The sequence below is a fragment of the Aethalodelphis obliquidens genome, unplaced genomic scaffold (assembly GCF_003676395.1).
Source record: "Aethalodelphis obliquidens isolate GAN/ISIS:26980383/991018 unplaced genomic scaffold, ASM367639v1 scaffold1, whole genome shotgun sequence".
NCBI classification, from domain to species: Eukaryota; Metazoa; Chordata; class Mammalia; order Artiodactyla; family Delphinidae; genus Aethalodelphis; species Aethalodelphis obliquidens.
Window position 1 is genome coordinate 107,343,751 of NW_020837945.1, and position 23,479 is coordinate 107,367,229.

The 23,479-nt window shown below is 37.7% G+C and overlaps 1 protein-coding gene across 3 annotated transcripts in view; it reads right to left on the reverse strand.

Moving 5' to 3' along the window:
* The window catches only part of LEKR1 (leucine, glutamate and lysine rich 1), a 276,896-nt gene that overhangs the window by 243,108 nt on the left and 10,309 nt on the right, over positions 1–23,479 (reverse strand). For 2 of the 3 annotated variants that reach the window (XM_027113337.1, XM_027113346.1), the window contains exons 6-7: positions 23,368–23,457; positions 19,217–19,256 (exon numbers count right to left, since the gene is read on the reverse strand). In XM_027113337.1, the coding sequence (XP_026969138.1) occupies positions 19,217–19,256; positions 23,368–23,393 (66 nt within the window). In that variant the 5' untranslated portion in view covers positions 23,394–23,457. Of the gene's footprint in view, positions 1–19,216; positions 19,257–23,367; positions 23,458–23,479 lie in introns of those variants that run through there. The other variant, XM_027113353.1, reaches the window with a different exon arrangement.

Consider the following 23,479-nt stretch of genomic DNA (forward strand, 5'->3'; position numbering starts at 1 on the left):
CACGGGCCTAGCTGCTCCACGGCATGTGGTATCTTCCCAGACCAGGGCACGAACCCGTGTCCCCTGCATCGGCAGGCGGACTCTCAACCACTGCACCATCAAGGAAGCCCCATATGTACGTTTTAAACTCAGACTTTAGTGACTTCAGTACCCAGAAAATTCTAAGCTTTGTATCTTCTACAAAATTGATCCTTGCAAGTTGTTTTATTCATCTAATTTATTGATAAAAAATGTTGAATATGACAAAGTTGAGGCTATGGCATGTCATATCTGCTTGGTTGATACTAATCCACTACTCTGAACATTACAGATACAGCGCTTCAGCTGGTTATTAAACTACACAATTATTTGTGTAACCAGTTTGTATTTATTCATACTGTCTTTAGGAATATTAAGACAAACTTTGTCAAATGCCTTCATAAAGTCCATATGTTCTATGTCAACTACAGTTCCTGGATCTAGTGACTTTACACAAAATGGAATGGCAAGGTCTACGTGCTGGTTTCTCTTCAAGAACATAAAATTGGCTCAAGGGTTAGTATTTGCTCTAATAGCTCCTCACAAATCACCTTTTTTTCTTTTTATAAATATATTTATTTTATTTACTTATTTTTGGTTGTGTTGGGTCTTCATTGCTGTGCACGGGCTTTCTCTAATTGTGGCGAGTGGGAGCTACTCTTCGTTGCGGTGCGTGGGCTTCTCATTGTGGTGGCTTCTCTTGTTGTGGAGCACGGGCTCTAGGCACGCAGGCTTCAGTAGTTGCAGCACACAGGCTCAGTAGTTGTGGCTCGCAGGCTCCAGAACACAGGCTCAGTAGTTGTGGCACATGGGCTTAGTTGCTCTATGGCATGTGGGATCTTCCTGGACCAGGGCTCGAACCTGTGTCCCCTGCATTGGCAGGTGGATTCTCAACCACTGAACCACCAGGGAAGCCCACAAATCACCCTTTAATATTATATTCTAGAATCCTGTATGGGAGTTCACTGGTTGTAATTTATGGTCATTCTATACATGGAATGGTATTTGTACACTATCCTCTTACTCTCTACGCATTCTCAAAGATCATCAAGAGTGGCTTTGCAATCCCACTGAAAGGTACTATCAGTCCCCAGGAATATGATTCATCCAGGTCAAGAGACCTGAACTAATGCAGAGAATAAGGGTATTTTCTTACAATCCCTTTGCCCATCATGAGTTTTGGTCCCTTCTCATCAATTTGAAAATTATATTCTTACTCTAAGGAAATTTCATCCTTAACCTATTAATCACAGTTCTTTCCCTGCTCCTGGGAAAGTGCCATATCCTTATTTTAAATAAAACTCTTGCTGGATGGAGCTTATGTGCAGCCTGATGTACAAAATACAAACAGTATAAACTTCACAATTGTGAAAGCTATCAAAATGTTATTACACCATAGCAATCATGGTGGGGAAAGCTGAAAATAAGTGAAATATACATTTTGTAGAACAGGTCTTCTAAAAGTTCAGGAAAGGAAGCCAAAACATGATACTCATTATGATCTAGGAAACAAGACAAATTATAAAGTAATAGGTCCATAGGAGTAGACTCTATACTTCACTTAGTACAACCTGAATCACTGTGTAAAACAAATATATTGAACAAAATTTTTCAATGCTATTAAATTGTAAATAGTTTTCTGTAAGTAAAACTGCAACAGGAAAATATAGTAACGCTTTCAAATTCTTTGTATCTACATAGGCTAATTACTTAGGACGTTTCTGTGAAACTTGAGAAGATATGAAATACTAAAATTATGTTCCCAGATGAGGTAAGTAAAACTTAGATGTTTTTTTGTGAAATATAATGTGTGCTTCATTCTTATAACTTGGTGGTATATCATCTCGTTGTATAAGTAAAATAAGAACATGCTGTCATTCTTGAGAAAAGAGCTATCATTAGCAGGATGCTTTTGCTTTTTACAAGATGCACTTTGGAGGAGGCATCAACAAATGCAGTATTTTAAACAAATGCAGAGCCATTTGAAAATAAATTGTAAAATAAACTTCTCAAATGTAGTATCTATACTTTTAAAATTATAGTTATTTAATATAAAAATGATGCAAAATTTTTAAAAGGTTAAATTAGGCTTCAGATCCTTTTCAAAACTCCTGTCTGTGCTTCAACTGGAAAAAGCACTCAGTAACCTCCTGCTGTGCAAGCGAAGCATTCTCTGATCCAAAAATTGTTCTTCCTTCCTTTCCCCACCCATCCCATGCTTTTTGTGCTTGCGTAAGGAGGAAAGAAACAGAGAAGCTATTCCACTGCTGTAAAAACGACAGCAGTATAATGTTGACCTTTCTAAGAAGTTTTACATTTTAAAAAAAAATGCCTTTACTGAAAACAATGAGTGTCTAGCTAGTGTATGTCATTCAGATTGGGAGAAACATTTTGAGGCAGGACAGTGGACCTTCTGAGTCATTAGCAACACAGACCACCTGACCATTTCATAAGGCCATCAAGACCCTTCCTTTCAATAAGTCAACTGGCTGCACCACCAATTTAAAAATCAATTTGGTAAAGACCATCTACCCAAAACCCCTAAACCTACATTCCCAGCAATATGGGTTTTTTTAGATACAGACAGTATTCTTCTCAAATTTATATGAAAAGGCAAAGGAACTAAAAAAGCTACAACTGTCTTGAAAAAGGATAAAATGGGATAAGCATTTTACCTGATTTCAAGCCATACTATTATATACTAATAAACACTGTGTAGTATTTGTCAAAGGATAGATGCATAGATCAATGGAATAGAATAGAGAACCCAGAAATAGATCTGTATAAATATGCCAAACTGATTTTTGGCAGAGGTGTAAAAGAGCAATTCAGTAAAGGAAAAATAGCCTTCTCAGCAAATGGTCCTGGAACAATTAGATATCCATAGGTTTAAAAAAAAATTAAAAAAGGACCTCAACCTAAACCTCACACCCCATACAAAAATTAACTTACAGTGGGTCATGGACTAAAATGTAAAACATAAAAATTTGATTTCAGAAGAAAAAAGCTTAGGAGGAAATCCTCAGGATCTAAACTAGGGAAACAGTTTTTACACTTGATACCAAAAGCATGAACCATAAAAGGAAAAATTGATAACCCGAATTCCACCAAAATTTAAAACTTTTGCCCTGTAAAGAGGATGAAATGACAAGCTACAGACTGGGAAAAAATATTTGCAAGCCACATATCTGACAAAGGACTAGTATCTAGATTATATAAAGAATTCTCAAAACTCAACAGTTTAAAAAACATCCAATCAGAAAATGGTCAAAAGACATGAAGAGACATCTCACCTAAAAATATACACAGATGATGGGACTTCCCTGGTGACACAGTGGTTAAGAATCCACCTGCCAATGCAGGGGACATGGGTTCAATCCCTGGTCTGGGAAGATCCCACGTGCCACGGAGCAACTAAGCCCATGCACCACAACTACTGAGCTTGCGCTCTAGAGCCCGCGAGCCACAAATACTGAGCTCATGCGCCACAACTACTGAAGCCCGTGTGCCTAGAGCCCAGACTCCACAACAAAAGAAGCCACTGCAGTGAGAAGTCCATGCATGGCAACTAGAGAAAAGCCCGCGCGCAGCAACGAAACCCCAATGCAGACCAAAAAAAAAAAAATTTTTTTTAATTAAAAATTTAAAAAAAGGACTTCCCTGGTGGTTGGGAATCTGCCTGCCAATGCAGGGGACACGGGCTCAGGTCCTGGTCTGGGAAGACCCCACATGCCATGGAGCAACTAAGACTGTGTGCCACAACGGTCTCTAGAGCCCACGTGCCACAACTATTGAAGCCCGCGTGCCTAGAGCCCGTGCTCTGCAACAAGAAAAGCTCACCACAATAAGAAGTCCAGGCACCACAACGAAGAGTAGCCCCCGCTCAATGCAACTGGAGAAAAGCCCGCGCACTGTAACAAAGACCAACACAGCCAAAAATAAAATTAAAAAGAATTTTAAAAAATAATAAAAATTTAAAAAATTAAAATTAAACAAAAAGATACACAGATGCCAAATAACCACATGAAAAGATATTCAATATCATTAGCCATTAGGAAAATGCAAATTAAAACTTTAATGAGCTATCACTTCACACCTATCAGAAAGGTTATAATAAAAACTAATGACAGTGGTACAATATGTTTAAAGTTATAAAAGGGAAAAATCTACAATGAAGAATACTCTACCCAGCAAGACACTCATTCAGATTTGATGGAGAGATCAAAAGCTTTACAGACAAGCAAAAGCTAAAAGAGTTCAGCACTACCAAACCAGCTTTACAAGAAATGTTAACAGGATTTCCATAAGCAAAAAAAAAGGCCACAACAAGAAACATGAAAATTACAACAGGAAAAAAACTCAGGTAAACTCAGTAAATATAGAAAATCAACCAGGCACAAAGCTAGTAGGAAGGTTAAAAGACAAAAGTAATAAAATCATCTATACCCACAATAAGCAGTTAAGGGATACACAAAACAATCAGATGTAAAATACTATGTCAAAAAGAATAATCGGGCTTCCCTGGTGGCGCAGTGGTTGAGAGTCCGCCTGCCGATGCAGGGGACATGGGTTTGTGCCCCGGTCCGGGAAAATCCCACATGCCGCGGAGCGGCTGGGCCTGTGAGCCATGGCTACTGAGCCTGCACATCCGGAGCCTGTGCTCCGCAATGGGAGAGGCCACAACAGTGAGAGGCCCGTGTACCGCAAAAAAAAAAAAAAGAATAATCATGAGGGGAGGAGAGTACAAATGCAAGGTTGTTAAAATACATTTGAAATTAAGAGATCAACAACTTAAAACAATCAAATATATATATATTGCTATATATAAATCTCATGATAACCACAAACCAAAAATCTATAATAGATACACACAAAAAAAAGAAAAAGGAATCCAAACATAGCACTAAAGACAGTCATCAAATCACAAGAAGAACAAAAGAAGAAGAAAGGAACAAAAAAGACCTTAAAAAAATTAACAAAATGGCAATAAGAACATACATATCAATATTACTTTAAGTGTAAATAGACTAAATGCTCCAATCAAAAGACATGGAGTGGCTGAATGGAAACAAAAACAAGACCCGTATATATGCTGCCTACAAGAGATTCACTTCAGATCTAAAGACACACACAGACAGAAAATGAAGGGATGGAAAAAGGTATTCATTGCAAATGGAAATCAAAAGAAAGCCAGGGTAAAAATACTTGCATCAAATAGATTTTAAAACAAAGAATGTTACAAGAGGCAAAGAAGGACATTACATAATGATCAAGGGCTTAATCCAAGAAGATGCAACAATCGCAAATATATAAGCACTTAACATAGGAGCATCTAAATACATAAAGCAAATACTAACAGATATAAGGGAGAAGTTGACAGCAATACAATAATAGTAGGGGACTTTAACACCCCATTTACATCAATGGACAGATCATCCAAACAGAAAATTAATAAGGAAACACTGGCCTTAATGACACACTAGACCAGGTGAACTTAATAGATACACATAGAACATTCCAACAAAAAGCAGCAGAATACACATTCTTTTCAAATGCACGTGGAAAATTCTCCAGGATAGTTCATGTACAAGGCCACAAAACAAGCCTTGGTAAATTTAAGAAAACTGAAATCATATCAAGCATCTTTTCCAACCACAATGCTATGAGACTAGAAATCAACTACAAGAAAAATAAACTGTAAAAAACACAAACATGTGGAGGCTAAACAATATGCTACTAAACAAGCAATGGTTCACTGAAGAAATCAAAGAAGAAATTTAAAAATACATGGAGACAAAAGAAAATGAAAACACAACAATCCAAAATCTACAGGATACAGTAAAAAGGCAGTTCTAAGCGGGAAGTTTATAGCAATACAAGTTTACCTCAGGAAACAAGAAAAATCTCAAATAAACAATCTAACATTACACCTAAGGGAACTAGAAAAAGAAAAACAAACAAAACCCAAAGTTAGTGGAAGGAAAGAAATCATAAAGAATAGAGCAGAAACAAATTAAATAGAGACTTTAAAAAACAATAGAAAAGATCAATAAAACTAAGAGCTGGTTATTTGACAAGATAAACAAAATTGATAAACCTTCAGCCAGACTCACCAAGAAAAAAAGAGAAAGGACCCAAATCAATAAAATCAGAAATGAAAAAGGAGAAGTTACAACAGACATCATAGAAATACAAAGGATCATCAGAGACTACTAAGAACAACTGTATGCCAATACAATGGACAACCTAGAAGAAATGGACAAATTCCTAGAAATGTACAATCTCCAAAGAATGAACCAGGAAAAAATAAAAAATATGAACAGATCAACTACCAGTAATGAGACTGAATCAGTTTTTTTGTTTTTTTTGTTTTTTTTGTTTTTTTTGCGGTACGCGGGCCTCTCACTGTTGTGGCCTCTCCCATTGCGGAGCACAGGCTCCGGACGCGCAGGCTCAGCGGCCATGGCTCACGGGCCTAGCCACTCCGCGCCATGTGGGATCTTCCCGGACCGGGCAAGAACCCGCGTCCCCTGCATCGGCAAGCGGACTCTCAACCACTGCGCCACCAGGGAAGCCCTGAATCAGTTTTTTAAAACTCTCAAAAAACAAAAGTCCAGGGCTTCCCTGGTGGCGCAGTGGTTGAGAGTCTGCCTGCCGATGCAGGGGACACGGGTTCGTGCCCCGATCTGGGAAGATCCCACATGCTGCGGAGCGGCTGGGCCCGTGAGCCATGGCTGCTGAGCCTGCACGTCTGGAGCCTGTGCTCCACAATGGGAGAGGCCACAACAGTGAGAGGCCCATGTACCGCAGAAAAAAAAAAAAAAAAAGTCCAGGACCAGATAGCTTCACAGGTGAATTCTACCAAACATTTAGAGAAGAGTTAACACCTATCCTTCTCAAACTATTCCAAAAAATTGCAGAGGAACGAATACTTCCAAATTCATTCTATGAGCCCAGCATAACCCTGATACTAAACCAAGACAAACATCACAAACCAAAAAAGAAACTACAGGCTAATATAATTAATGAACATAGATGCAAAAATGCTCAACCAAATATTAGCAAACTGAATCAAACAATACATTAAAAGGATCATATACCATAATCAAGTGGGATTTATCCCAGGGTTGCAAGGATTTTTCAATATCTGCAAATCAATCAATGTAATACACCACATTAACAAACTGAAGAATAAGAACCATATGATCATCTCAATAGATGCAGAAAAAGCTTTTGACAAAATCCAACACCGATTTATGGTAAAAAACTCTCCAGAAAGCGGGCATAGAGGGAACATACCTCAACATAATAAAGGCCATATAAGACAAACCTACAGCTAACATTGTACTCAATGGTGAAAAGCGGAAAGCATGTCCTCTAAGATCAGGAACAAGACAAAGATGCTCACTCTCACCATTTTTGTTCAACATAGTATTGGAAGTCTTAGCCACGGCTATTAGATAAGAAAAAGAAATAAAAGGAATTCTAACTGGAATGGAGGAAGTAAAACTGTCATGGCTTGCAGATGACACAATACTATAGATAGAAAATCCTAAGGACGCCACCAAAAAATTACTAGAGGTCATCAATGAATCTGGTAAAGTTGCAGGATACAAAATGAATGTGCAGAAATCTGTTGCATTTCTATACACTAACAATAAACTATCAGAAAGAGAAATTAAGAAAACAGTCACATCAAAAAGAATAAAATACCTAAGAATAAACCTACCCAAAGAGGTAAGGAAAACTATACAACACTTATAAAAGAAACTGACAATGACACAAACAGATGGAAAGATATACTGTGTTCATGGACTGGAAGAACTAATATTGTTAAAATGACCATACTACCAAAGGCAATCTGAAGATTCAATGTAATCCCTATTAAAATACTAATGGCATTTTTCACAGAACTAGAACAAATAATTTTAAAATTTGTATGGAAATACAAAAGACCCCCCAATAGCCAGAACAATGTTGAGAAAGAACAGAGCTGGAAGTATCATGTTCCCTGACTTCAGACTATAATACAAAGCTACAGTAATCAAAACAGTATGATGCTGGCATAAAAACAGAAAAAACAGACACACAGATCATTGGAGCAGAACAGAGAGCCAGAAATAAACTAACACACCTATGGTCAATTAATCTACGACAAAGGAGACAACAATATATAATGGAGAAAAGATAGTCTCTTCAATAAGTGGTGCTGGGAAAACTGGACAGCTACATGTAAAAGAATGAAACTAGAACATTTTCTAACATCATATACAAAAATAAACTCAAACTGGATTAAAGACCTAAATGTAAGACCGGAAATCATAAAACTCCTAGAAGAAAACAGGTGGAACTCTCTTTGACATAAATTACAACAATATTTTTTTGACCTTTCTCCTGAAGCAAAGGAAATAAAAGCAAAAATAAGCAAATGGGACATAATCAAACCTTTTGCACAGCAAAGGAAACCTTTGAAAAAACAAAAAGACAATCTACTGAATGGGAAAAATATTTGCAAATGATAATACTGATAAGGGGTTAATAATCAAAATATAAACAGCTCACACAACTCAATATCAAAAAAACCCCAAATAACTCAATTTAAAAATGGACATAAGACATGAATAAACCTTTTCCCATGGACAACAGGCACATGAAAAGATGCTCAACATTGTTAACCATTAAAGAAATGCAAATGAAAAACCACAAGGAGATATCATCTCACACCTGTCAGAATGGCTGTCATCATAAAGAACTCAAAAAATGTGGGCGAGGATGCAGAGAGGAAAAAACCCTCATACACTGTTGGTGGGAATGTAAATTGGTGCAGCCACTGTGGCAAACAGTATGGAAGTTTCTCAAAAAAAACTAAAAATACAACTACCATATGATCTAGCAATTCCACTCCTGGGTGCATATCCCAAAAAAATGAAACACTAATTCAAAAAGATACATGCACCCCAATGTTCATAGCAGCATTACTTACAATAGCCACAAGATATGGAAACAACTTAAGTGTCCATCAACAGATGAATGGATAAAGAAGATGTGAATGGAATACTACTCAGCCTTTAAAAAGAATGAAATTTTGCCATCTGCGACGAACATGGATGGACTTGGCAGGTATTATGCTAAGTGAAATAAGTCAGACAAAGACAAATATTGTATGATATCACTTATATGAGGAATCTAAAAAATACAACAAACTAGTGAATGTACCAAAAAGGAAAAATAATCACAGATAAAGAGAACAATCCAGTGGTTACCAGTGGGTAGAGGGAAAGGAAGACAGGCAAGATAGTGGTAGGGGATTAAGAGGTACAAACTACTATGTATAAAATAAATAAGCCACAAGGATATATTATACAGCACAGGGAATATAGCCAATATTTTACAGTAACTGTAAATGGAGTATAAACTCTAAAAATTGTGAAGCTGTTGTACACCTGAAATTATATGATTTTGTACATTGACTATACCTCAATAAAAAAATTTTTTTAAACTAATGACAACATCAATGCTAAAGATGTAGAGAAACTGGATCACTCATACACTGCTGGTGAGGATGTAAAATATTATAGCCCTCTGGAAAAGTTTGGCACTGTTTTGTAATTGTACTTGGGCATTTATCACAGGAAAATAAAAACATATGTTCACATAAAAACCTATACACGAATATTTATAGCAGCTTTATGCATAATAGCCAAAAACTGGAAAAAACTCAGATGTTCTTCAACAGGTTAAACAAATTGTACTACATTCATACCATGGAATGCTACTCAGCAATAAAAAGGAATAAACTACAGATAAACACAACAACAATATGTATAAAACTCCAGAGAATTACAGCTGAGAGAAAAAAAGTAATCTCAAAGACTACATATTGCATGATTCCATTTTTATAACATTCTTGAAATGACAAAATTATTGGAGACCAGATCAATGGTTCCCAGGGGTCATGAATTGGAAGAGGGAGAGTGGAGGTGTGTAAAAGGGGAGGCTGAGGTGAATGCAGCTATAAAAGGGTAACATGAGGAATCTTTGTTGTGACAGAATCCTTAACTGTGTAAATGTCGATATCCTGGTTGTGATATTACAGTATAGTTTTGCCAGGTGTTACCACTGGAGGAAGCTGGGGAAAGCGTACATGAGATCTCTTGGTATCATTTCTCACAACTGCTTGTGAGTCTACAATGATCTCAAAATAAAAAGTTTGATTTAAAAATAATAGAATACTGTAGGAGACTTTAACACCCCACTTTTCATCAAAGGATAGATCATCCAGAGAATCAACAAGGAAACACAGGCCTTAAATGATACATTAGACCAGATGGCCTTAATTGATATTTATACGGCATTCTATCCAAAAGCAGCCAGAATACACATTCTTCTCAAGTGCACACAGAACGTTCTCCAAGACTGACCACATGCTGGGCCACAAAGCAGGCCTTGGTAAATTTAAGAAAACTGAAATCATATCAAGCACCTTTTCCAACCACAACACTATGAGATTAGGAATAAACTACAAGAAAAAAACAAAGTAAAAAACACAAACACGTGGAGGCTAAACAATATGCTACTAAACAGCCAATGGATCACTGAAGAAATCAAAGAGGAAATAAAAAAATACCTAGAGACAAATGAAAATGAAGGCACAACGATCCAAAACCTATGGGATACAGCAAAAGCAGTTCTAAGAGGGAAGTTTATAGCAATAAAATCTTACCTCAGGAAACAAGAAAAATCTCAAATAAATGACCTAACCTTACACCTGAAGCAATGAGAGAAAGAAGAAGAAACAAAACCTAAAGTTAGTAGAAGTAAAGAAATCATAAAGATCAGAGGAGAAATAAATGAAATAGAGACAAAGAAAACAACAACAAAGATCAATGAAACTAAAAGATGGTTCTTTGAAAAGATAAACAAAATGATAAACCTTTAGCAAGACTCATCAAGAAAAAAAAGGGAAAGGACTCAAATCAGTAAAATTAGAAATGAAAAAGGAAAAATTACAACCGACACCACAGAAATAAAAAGTATCATAAAAAACTACAAGCAACTGCATGCAAATAAAATGGACAACCTGGAAGAAATGGACAAATTCTTAGAAAGGTACAAGCTCCCAAGACTGAACCAGGAAGAAATAGAAAATATGAACAGACCAATCACAAGGAATGAAATTGAAACTGTGATTAAAAAACTCCCAACAAACAAAAGTCCAGGACCTGATGGCTTCACAGGCGAATTCTATCAAACATTTAGAGAAGAGCTAACAACTAGCCTTCTGAAACCGTTTCAAAAAATTGTAGAGGAAGGAACACTCCCATACTCATTCTATGAGGCCACCATCACCCTGATTACAAAACCAGACAAAGATACCACAAAAAAAGAAATTACAGGCCAATATCACTGATGAACATAGATGCAAAAATCCTCAACAAAATACTAGCAATCTGAAACCAACAATACATTAAAAAGATCATACACCATGATCAAGTGGGATTTATCCCAGGGATGGAAGGATTTTTCAATATCCGCAAATCAATCAGTGTGATACACCACTGTAACAAACTGAAGAATAAAAACCATATGATCATCTCAACTGATGCAGAAAAGGCTTCTGACAAGATTCAACACCCAGTTATGATAAAAACTCTCCAGAAAGTGGGCATAAAGGGAATATACCTTAACATAATAAAGGCCATATATGACAAACCTACAGCTAACATCATAGTCAACGGTGAAAATCTGAAAACATTTCCTCTAAGATCAGGAACAAGACAAGGATGTCCACTCTTGTCACTATTATTCAACAGTTTTGGAAGTCCTAGCCATGGCAAACAGAGAAGAAAAAGAAATAAAAGGAATCCAAATTGGAAAAGAAGTTAAACTGTCACTATTTGCAGATGACATGATATTATACATAGAAAATCCTAAAGATGCTCCCAGAAAACTACTATAGCTCATCAATGAATCTGGTAAAGTTGCAGGTTACAAAATTAAGACACATAGCTCCCGGGAAGATGGCGGAAGAGTAAGATGCAGAGATCACCTTCCTCCCCACAGATACACCAGAAATACATCTACACGTGGAACAACTCCTACAGAACACCTACTGAACGCTGGCAGAAGACCTCAGACCTCCCAAAAGGCAAGAAACCCCCCACGTACCTGGGTAGGGCAAAAGAAAAAAGAATAAACAGAGACAAAAGAATAGGGACAGGACCTGCACCAGTGGGGGGGAGCTGTGAAGGAGGAAAGGTTTCCACACACTAGAAGCCCCTTCGCAGGCAGCGAAGCGGGGAAGCTTCGGAGCCCCGGAGGAGAGCATACCAACAGGGGTGTGGAGCGCAAAGCAAAGAGATTCCCACACAGAGGATCAGGGCTGACTGGCACTCACCCGCTCGAGAGGCTCGTCTGCTCACCTGCCGGGGCGGGCGGGGCAGGGAGTTGAGGCTCGGGCTTCGGTCGGAGCGCCGGGAGAGGACTAGGGTTGGCGGCGTAAACACAGCCTACAGGGGGATGGTGCACCACGGCTAGCCGGGAGGGAGTCCGGGGGAAAGTCTGGACCTGCCGAAGAGGCAAGAGACTTTTTCTTCCCTCTTTGTTTCCTGGTGCGCGAGAAGAGGGGATTAAGAGCGCCACTTAAAGGAGCTCCAGAGACGGGCACGAGCTGCAGCTAAAAGCGCAGACCCGAGACGGGCATAAGACGCTAAGGCTGCTGCTGCCGCCACCAAGAAGCCTGTGTGCGAGCACAGGTCACTATCCACACCCCACTTCCGGGGAGGCTGTGCAGCCCGCCACTGCCAGGGTCCCGGGATCCAGGGACAACTCCCCCAGGAGAACGCACAGCACGCAAGCTGGTGCAACAACATGCCAGCCTCTGCCGCCGCAGGCTCGCCCCGCACTCCGCGCCCCTCCCTCCCCCCGGCCTGAGTGAGCCAGAGCCCCCGAATCAGCGGCTCCTTTAACCCCGTCCTGTCTGAGCAAAGAACAGACGCCCTCCGGCGACCTACATGCAGAGGCGGGGCCAAATCCAAAGCTGAGCCACTGGGAGCTGTGAGAACAAAGAAGAGAAAGGGAAATCTCTCCCAGCAGCCTCATAAGCAGCGGATTAAAGCTCCACAATCAACTTGATGTACCCTGCATCTGTGGAATACATGAATAGACAACGAATCATCCCAAATTGAGGAGGTGGACTTTGAGAGCAAGATTTATGATTTTTACCCCTTTTCCTCTTTTTGTGAGTGTGTATGTGTATGCTTCTGTGTGAGATTTTGTCTGTATAGCTTTGCTTCCACCATTTATCCTAGGGTTCTATCCGTCCGTTTTTGTTTGTTTGTTTTGTTTTGTTTTCTTAATATTTTTTTATTTTAATAACTTTATTGTATTTTTATCTTATTTTATTTTATCTTCTTTCTTTCTTTATTTTTTACCTTCCTTCCCTACTTCCTTCCTTCCTCCCTCCCTCCCTACCTCCCTCCCTTTTTTCTTTCTTTCTTTCTTTCTTTCTTTCTACTTCTACTAATTCCTTTTTTCTACTTTTTCTCCCTTTTATTCTGAGCCATGTGGATGAAAGTCTCTTGGTGCTGGAGTCAGGAGTCAGTGCTGTGCCTCTGAGGTGGGAGAGCCAACTTCAGGACACTGGTCCACAGGAGACCTCCCAGCTCCACATAATATCAAATGGTGAAAATCTCCCAGAGATCTCCATCTCCACACCAGCACCCAGCTTCACTCAACGACCAGCAAGCTACAGTGCTGGACATCCTATGCCAAACAACTAGCAAGACAGGAACACAACCCCAAACATTAGCAGAGAGGCTGCCTAAAATCATAATAAGTCCACAGACACCCCAAAACACACCACCAGACGTGGACCTGCCCACCAGAAAGACAAGATCCAGCCTCATCCACCAGAACACAGGCACTAGTCTGCTCCACCAGGAAGCCTACACAACCCACTGAACCAACCTGAGCCACTGGGGACAGACACCAAAAACAACGGGAACTACGAACCTTCAACCTGCAAAAAGGAGACCCCAAACACAGTAAGATAAGCAAAATGAGAAGACAGAAAAACACACAGCAGATGAAGGAGGAAATAAAAACCCACCAGACCTAATGAATGAAGAGGAAATAGACAGTCTACCTAAAAAAGAATTCAGAATAATGATAGTAAAGATGATCCAAAATCTTGGAAATAGAATGGACACAATGCAAGAAACATTTAACAAGGACCTAGAAGAACTAAAGATGAAACAAACAACGATGAACAACACAATAAATGAAATTAAAAATACTCTAGATGGGATCAATAGCAGAATAACTGAGGCAGAAGAACGGATAAGTGACCTGGAAGATAAAATAGTGGAAATAACTAATGCAGAGCAGAATAAAGAAAAAAGAATGAAAAGAACTGAAGACAGTCTCAGACACCTCTGGGACTACATTAAATGCACCAACATTCGAATTATAGGGGTTTTAGAAGAAGAAGAGAAAAAGAAAGGGACTGAGAAAATATCTGAAGAGATTATAGTTGAAAACTTCCCTAATATGGGAGAGGATATAGTTAACCAAGTCCAGGAAGCACAGAGAGTCCCATACAGGATAAATCCAAGGAGAAATATGCCAAGACACATATTAATCAAACTGTCAAAAATTAAACACAAAGAAAACATATTAAAAGCAGCAAGGGAAAAACGACAAATAACACACAAGGGAATCCCCATAAGGTTAACAGCTGATCTTTCAGCAGAAACTCTGCAAGCCAGAAGGGAGTGGCAGGACATATTTAAGAGATGAAGGAGAAAAACCTGCAACCAAGATTACTCTACCCAGCAAGGATCTCATTCAGATTTGATGGAGAAATTAAAACCTTTACAGACAAGCAAAAGCTGAGAGAGTTCAGCACCACCAAACCAGCTTTACAACAACTGCTAAAGGAACTTCTCTAGGCAAGAAACACAAGAGAAGGAAAAGACCTACAATAACGAACCCAAAACAATTAAGAAAAGGGAATAGGAACATACATATCGATAATTACCTTAAATGTAAATGGACTAAATGCTCCCACCAAAAGACACAGATTGGCTGAATGAATACAAAAACAAGACCCATATATTTGCTGTCTACAAGAGATCCACTTCAGACCTAGAGACACATACAGACTGAAAGTAAGGGGATGGAAAAAGATATTTCACGCAAATGGAAACCAAAAGAAAGCTGGAGTAGCAATTCTCATATTAGACAAAATAGACTTTAAAATAATGACTATTAGAAGAGACAAAGAAGGACACTACATAATGATCAAGGGATAGATCCAAGAAGAAGATATAACAATTGTAAATATTTATGCACCCAACATAGGAGCACCTCAATACATAAGGCAAATACTAACAGCCATAAAAGGGGAAATCCACAGTGACACATTCATAGTAGGGGACTTTGACACCCCACTTTCACCAATGGACAGATCATCCAAAATGAAAATAAATAAGGAAACACAAGCTTTAAATGATACATTAAACAACATGGACTTAATTGATATTTATAGGACATTCCATCCAAAAACAACAGAATACACATTTTTCTCAAGTGCTCATGGAACATTCTCCAGGATAGATCATATCTTGGGTCACAAGTCAAGCCTTGGTAAATTTAAGAAAATTGAAATCATATCAAGTATCTTTTCCAACCACAACACTATGAGACTAAATATAAATTACAGGAAAAGATCTGTAAAAAATACAAACACATGGAGGCTAAACAATACACTACTTAATAACGTAGTGATCACTGAAGAAATCAAAGAGGAAATTAAAAAATACTTAGAAATAAATGGCAATGGAGACACGACGACCCAAAATCTATGGGATGCAGCAAAGCAGTTCTAAGAGGGAAGTTTATAGCAATACAATCCTAACTTAAGAAACAGGAAACATCTCGAATAAACAACCTAAACTTGCACCTAAAGCAATTAGAGAAAGAAGAACAAAAAAAACCCAAAGTTAGCAGAATAAAAGAAATCATAAAAATCAGATCAGAAATAAATGAAAGGGAAATGAAGGAAATGAGAGCAAAGATCAATAAAACTAAAAGCTGGTTCTTTGAGAAGATAAACAAAATTGATAAACCATTAGCTAGACTCATCAAGAAAAAAGGGAGAAGACTCAAATCAATAGAATTAGAAATGAAAAAGGAGAAGTAACAACTGACACTGCAGAAATACAGAAGATCATGAGAGATTACTACAAGCAACTATATACCAATAAAATGGACAACCTGGAAGAAATGGACACATTCTTAGAAATGCACAACCTGCCAAGACTAAATCAGGAAGAAATAGAAAATATGAACAGACCAGTCACAAGCACTGAAATTGAAACAGTGATTAAAAATCTTCCAACAAACAAAAGCCCAGGACCAGATGGCTTCACAGGCAAATTCTATCAAACATTTAGAGAAGAGCTAACACCTATCCTTCTCAAACTCTTACAGAATATAGCAGAGGGAGGAACACTCCCAAACTCATTCTATGAGGCCACCATCACCCTGATACCAAAACCAGACAAGGATGTCACAAAGAAAGAAAACTACAGGCCAGTATCACTGATGAACATAGATGCAAAAATCCTCAACAAAATACCAGCAAACAGAATCCAACAGCACGTTAAAAGGATCATACACCATGATCAAGTGGGGTTTATTCCAGGAATGCAAGGTTTCTTCAATATACACAAAACAATCAATGTGATAAACCATATTAACAAGTCGAAGGAGAAAAACCATATGATCATCTCAACAGATGCAGAGAAAGCTTTCGACAAAATTCAACACCCATTTATGATAAAAACCCTGCAGAAAGTAGGCACAGAGGGAGTTATCCTCAACATAATAAAGGCCATATATCACAAACCCACAGCCAACATCGTCCTCAATGGTGAAATACTGAAAGCATTTCCACTAAGATCAGGAACAAGACAAGGTTGCCCACTCTCACCACTCTTATTCAACATAGTTTTGGAAGTTTTAGCCACAGCAATCAGAGAAGAAAAGGAAATAAAAGGAATCCAAATCAGAAAAGAAGAAGTAAAGCTGTCACTGTTTGCAGATGACATGATACTATACATAAAGAATCCTAAAGATGCTACCAGAAAACTGCTAGAGCTAATCAATGAATTTGGTAAAGTAGCAGGATACAAAATTAATGCACAGAAATCTCTGGCATTCCTATACTCTAATGATGAAAAATCTGAAAGTGAAATCAAGAAAACACTCCCATTTATCATTGCAACAAAAAGAATAAAATATCTAGGAATAAACCTACCTAAGGAGACAAAAGACCTGTATGCAGTAAATTATAGGACACTGATGAAAGAAATTAAAGATGATACAAATAGATGGAGAGATATACCGTGTTCTTGGATTGGAAGAATCAACATTGTGAAAATGACTCTACTACCCAAAGCAATCTACAGATTCAATGCAATCCCTATCAAACTACCACTGGTGTTTTTCACAGAACTAGAACAAAAAATTTCACAGTTTCGGGGCTTCCCTGGTGGTGCAGTGGTTGAGAGTCCGCCTGCCGATGCAGGGGACACGGGTTCATACCCTAGTCCAGGAAGATCCCACATGCCGCGGAGCGGCTAGGCCCATGAGCCATGGCCGCTGAGCCTGCGTGTCCAGAGCCTGTGCTCCACAACGGGAGAGGCCACAGCAGTGAGAGGCCCGCGTACCGCAAAAAAAAAAAAAAAAATTTCAAAATTTGTATGGAAATACAAAAGACCCCAAATAGCCAAAGCAATCTTGAGAACGAAAAATAGAACTGGAGGAATCAGGCTCCTTAACTTCAGACTATACCAGAAAGCTATAGTCATCAAAACAGTATGATACTGGCAGAAAAATAGAAATATAGATCAGTGGAACAGGACAGAACACCAAGAAACAAACCCCTGCACCTACGGTCAATTAATCTACAACAAAGGAGGCAAGACTGTACAATGGAGGAAAGACAGTCTCTTCAATAAATGGTGCTAGGAAAACTGGACAGCCACATGTAAAAAAATGAAATTAGAACATTCTTTAACACCATACACATAAATAAACTCTAAATGGCTTAAAGACCTAAATGTGAGACTGGAGATTATAACACTCTTAGAGGAGAATATAGGCAGAACACTCTCTGACATAAATTGCAGCAATATCTTTTTCAATCCATCTCCCAGAATAATGGAAATAAAAATAAACAAATGGGACCTAATTAAACTCAAAAGCTTTTGTACAGCAAAGGAAATCATAAACAAAACAAAAAGAAAACCCACATAACGGGAGAAAATATTTGCAAATGATGTGACTGACAAGGGATTAGTCTTCAAAATTTACAAACAGGTCATGCAGCTTAATATCATCAAAACAAACAACCCAATCAAAAAATGGGCAGAAGACCTAAATAGACATTTCTCTGAAGAAGACATACAGATGGCCAAGAAGCACATGAAAAGATGTTCAACATCACTAATTATTAGAGGAATGCAAATCAAAACTACGAGATATCCCCTCACATCAGTCAAAATGGCTATCTTCAAAAAATTCACAAACAACAAATGCTGGAGAGGATGTGGAGAAAAGGGAACCCTCCTATACTGTTGGTGGGAATGTAAATTGGTACCACCACTATGGAGAACAGTAAGGAGGTTCCTTAAAAAACTAAAAATAGAGCTACCATATGATCCTGCAATCCCACTCCTGGGCAAATATATGGAGAAAAACATGGTTCTAAAGGATACACGCACCCCAATGTTCATTGAAGCACTGTTTACAATAGCCAAGACATGGAAGCAACCTAAATGTCCATTGACAGAGGAATGGATAAAGAAGATATGGTACATATATACAATGAAATATTATTCAGCCATTAAAAACAATGAAATAATTCCCTTTGCAGCAACATGGATGGACCTAGGGATTGTCATACTGAGTAAAGTAAGTCAGGCAGAGAAAGCGAGATATCTTGTATCGGTTATATGCAGAATCTAAAAAGAAATGATACAAACTTATCTTATTTACAACACAGACTCACAGACTTAGAGAAGAACTTCTGGTTACCAGTTGGGAAGGTTAGGGGGAAGGGATAGTTAGGGAGTGCGGGATTGACATGTACACACTGCTATATTTAAAATGGATAACAACAAGGACTTACTGTATAACACAGGGAACTCTGCTCAGTATTATGTAACAACCTAAGTGGGAAAAGAATTTGAAAAAGAATAGATACATGTATATGTATCACTGAAAAAAAAAATAATGTTGACAATAATGATAATGGTTTAAGGCTATATATATATATATATGCAAATCTGGGACTAAAATACCAGAGATTAATCCATAAAGAAATTTTATTGAGCAATTTTAAGAAACGTTGTTTTCATACACAAATTATACATGACACCCCTATGTTTCTTTTGTCATTAGTTTCAAAAGCACAATTGCTTAAAAAGACAACACATATACCTGCACACAAAAACACACATCACTACTTTTCCAGGATGCTAGCACTAATGTTTCTAAGACAGTTTTCTCTTTTTTTCTCTACTTTAACTGAACACAAAATCTGACCCTAGCCACAGTGGCCCAAAATGACCTGGAAAATTAAGTTTATTTTTTCTGGCAATGACAATCTGTGCTTGGAAATATAAAACTGTTATTCTGAATAAATTTCAAAGTTCCAAAGTACTAGATTACTTTACTGAAACAGGACAAAATGAGCTGTTACTGGTAGGGAAAGGGATTGTTATCCCAGAAAGAACAGTGTGCTCTCCAGCCCTTGTTCTGTCACTTCTGTTTTGTAAAATAAATAACTCTGGTCTCTTTATTTTACTTTGTGTCCTGTGGTAATAAATAGCTCCTGAAGCTAAAATCCTATTACAAGTGCTCATTTTGTCACCATTTAAAAAAAAAAGAGGTCAGTTCTACTTTTGCAAAATAAGTTATTTTTCCACTGATTTGTTGAGGTTGTTCTGACTTCTGTGTATGTCTTCTAGCAAAAACAGCAAAAAAGAAAGTTATTCATTGCTTTTTTTCTAAAAAGAGGAGTCCATATGTCTCTGAGATAGGTGGACATTCAAGGGCGGAAGAGATATAGAATTATTACTTTGCTGATCTATAAATGTTGTTTTAGTTTTAAACTGTGGCAATAAAATCCCAAACACAGAACTATACTATCATTACAGGTACATTCTGCTTTCAGAATGCTAGATGAAAATTCTAGCAAAGCTACTGCTTATCGGAGGTCAGAGACAGGTAGGAGTCAGCTCAGTCTAGAGAGTAGATTTACAGATATGATCTAAGTACATATAGAAGTAAGCTGTGGAGTCTAGCAGCAAAGGGGATAAGTATGGTCTTGCCGTCCAGCCCATGGGCCTGTTTTACATTTTCTGCCAGTTGGGGAAATGGGAACCTGAAACATGTTTTATGCTCAATCAGAAATTGTGATAAAAAGCAAAAAGATTAGGGAGTGATAGTCAAAAGATTATCTTATTCTTTCTTCCCTAAGATGAGACTGGGCAGGGAGTGGGGGGCATGATTTAACAATCTTCGCTTTCTAATCAGACAATGGTCTCTCTAACTAGAGCTTATTATCATCAGCATTCTTCTCCACACTTTTCCTTCGGTGGCCATCTCCCCCTGCCCCACACACACACACTTACTTTTTCTTGCAACTCTTTCTACTGCTACCTATTTTACTATTAGTAGTACAGTGTAGTACAGCCATTTTCATTTCCTTTATCACATATCTTTCATGTATTTCATCAACCATCCCATTTCCATATCATACAGCAAAAGTACAGAAAGAAATAAAGAGGAAAGACTCCCCTTCCCTTCCCTTCCTTGATATCTACACTAACCTTCCTTGACTACACACAGAAAAAAAGGAAACACAGCAGGGCCTTCTCTAGAAAGAATAGCCAGCATAAAAACTAACATAAAAAGTTAACAAAAGAACAAGAAAAAAAAAGCCTTTGAAAGACCTCTCTGTCACTGTACACTGATCCACCCACCTCATGTCTTTTTCTATCCAATAAAGAACTGTAGCACAATTTCCAAGCCATTATGAAACACAAAGATTTGTTTTATCTGAATAATGAAATGGTTGTAATCTGAAGTACTCCTATTACTAATATAAGCTATATATCTATCTAACATGATTGTGTATAGAATGATGTACGCAAGCTGACTAAATAGATATACTGGCTGATCACTAGACAATTTAACCAGTTATATTACGGACAATCTAGAGGAATCAAATATAGGTAAGAAGTTATGGAAAACAAGTAACTGACATGCTCAGACTTAGCTTTAATAGGCTGTGGGATGCATGTACATATTTTTGGTTGCTTTATCATCAAGTACCCAAAACAGTGTCTGGCACATTATAGGCACTTGATCAATATTTGTTGTACAAATGTATCTAACTTAGGTCTGAAAAAGTGCAAAGCTGCACTTTATACTCTAAACATTTAGCAGGCCAAGGGCTGCTATCAGCTCACTTGTCCAGGACCCCAGGCAACTGAGCTGCTCCTGGCCTCCTCACCTCTCTGCACTGTATGGACAGCTGCCTGCCATTCAAGCTTTAAGAATATAACCATATTTATAAAATGCTTGGTTTTAGCGTTTTTAATCAATTTACTTAAACATTAAAAAAAATGCATTCTTCAAGTCATAAAAACTCTGTTAAAATAAATACATACTCTTTCATGCATTTCAAACACTTATGTTGTTAAACATTCTGTAACCTGGCCGGTTTCTTCTCACCAGTAAGCTTTTGTTCTCTAGGCCCAGAATGCCTTATTCCCTGTCTGTCTCTAGAAATATTTAGCTTTCAGGGGCCAATTCCAGTTCTATCTCCTGCATAAAGATCCTCCCTTGACCATCCTAATACTCAGGGATTCCTCTCCCCACCTTCTCCATTTTCAGAGAAGATACTATCTTATGTGACATTTAAATCAAACACTATCTTTTAGAGGTTTTTTTTTTTTCATGTCATTATATATCTGCTTCCTGACAGATGACTGGTATCTGAGTATGGGTATTGTTTCTTGCAGATTGTTTTGTTTTGTTTCTTTTAATCTCTACCACACAGGCTAGTACACGGAAGTAACTGAGTTGAGGGAGAGATAGGACACTCCATGTCTTCAAACACATCTAGGCACCATTTCTCAGGTAAGCATAGCAGAGCTGAGTTCCCTCTGTGCTTACTCTCTCATACTTAAAAGGTGAAGCAAATTAAATGCAATGGTTTAAAAGGTCTTTTCTAGTAACTGGACTTCCCTTCCAGTTCCTGCTAGATTGCCATTTACATAAATCTAAAGAACATGCAGTAGAAGTAAGCATCAAGTTAAATCAATGGCATGATTAACGTTAACAGGCAGCCCAAAACAACATGCACAAAGGATAAAAGCATATCTGAGAGCTGACTGCAATTTTTAATTAAAAACTAACGACTGGTGATTAATTAAGAGCTGACTATAGATTTACTTTAAAAACTGAATGATTAATGACAGTTAAGGTTTGAGGTTTTAATTCATAATTTGTCAATCAGTTTCAAAGAGATATATTTTTAATTATGCTGTTAGCAATGTATGCATTGCCAAACTAAACATGGGAGAAATGCTTTTGCCTGAGGACAGCTATAAATTAACGGGGAGGAAAGTAGCATAGCAACGGTGAAAAAGAATTGATTGTTAACCAGATTAAATGAGTTGATGTCTATGTAAGGCCTTAAAACACGGTAAAATAAGAATTAAGGTGAAACTGAAATAGACCCTTATAGAGAGACATACTTAAAATTTTTGCATCAAAAAAAAAAAAAATTTTTTTGCATCATAAAAAGTTACAAACTAATTATAATTTCTGTAGTGGTTTACTACTTATTATTTGTTTTGCAAATATAGAATAAATATCACTTAAATTTTAAACAGACCCATTAATGTCAGTTTTTTTTTTTTTTTTAATTAGTTTTTGTTTGTTTGTTTTCTGAAAAGCTGCTAGAAAAATATCTAAATATAGTATTTGGCCATTGCTGGAGCCCTCTTTTCACAAGAGGTCCACAAACACCTGGTCAAATACCATGCCAGAATTATATATCTGTCTTCTTTCACAGGCTGAACATTCTTTGCACTGAATTGAATTCTACAGTTTTGACCATTACAATTATTCCCTTCCTTACCCCACCAATTCACTGCAGATCCTCTGACTAAAATAAATATAAAACCTCTGAATTCATTCTCCCATGTTTTAGAATTATCTGTTAAAATGCTCCTAATGTTGTGCTGTAATAACATAATATCATACCTTTTGGATTTCTTCAGGTAATGCATGCATGGGAATGTGACGATCCATAATTTCTCAAGATATACTGAGGGAGCTCTGAAGTAAAATAATCTAAAAACATTGATGGTGATAG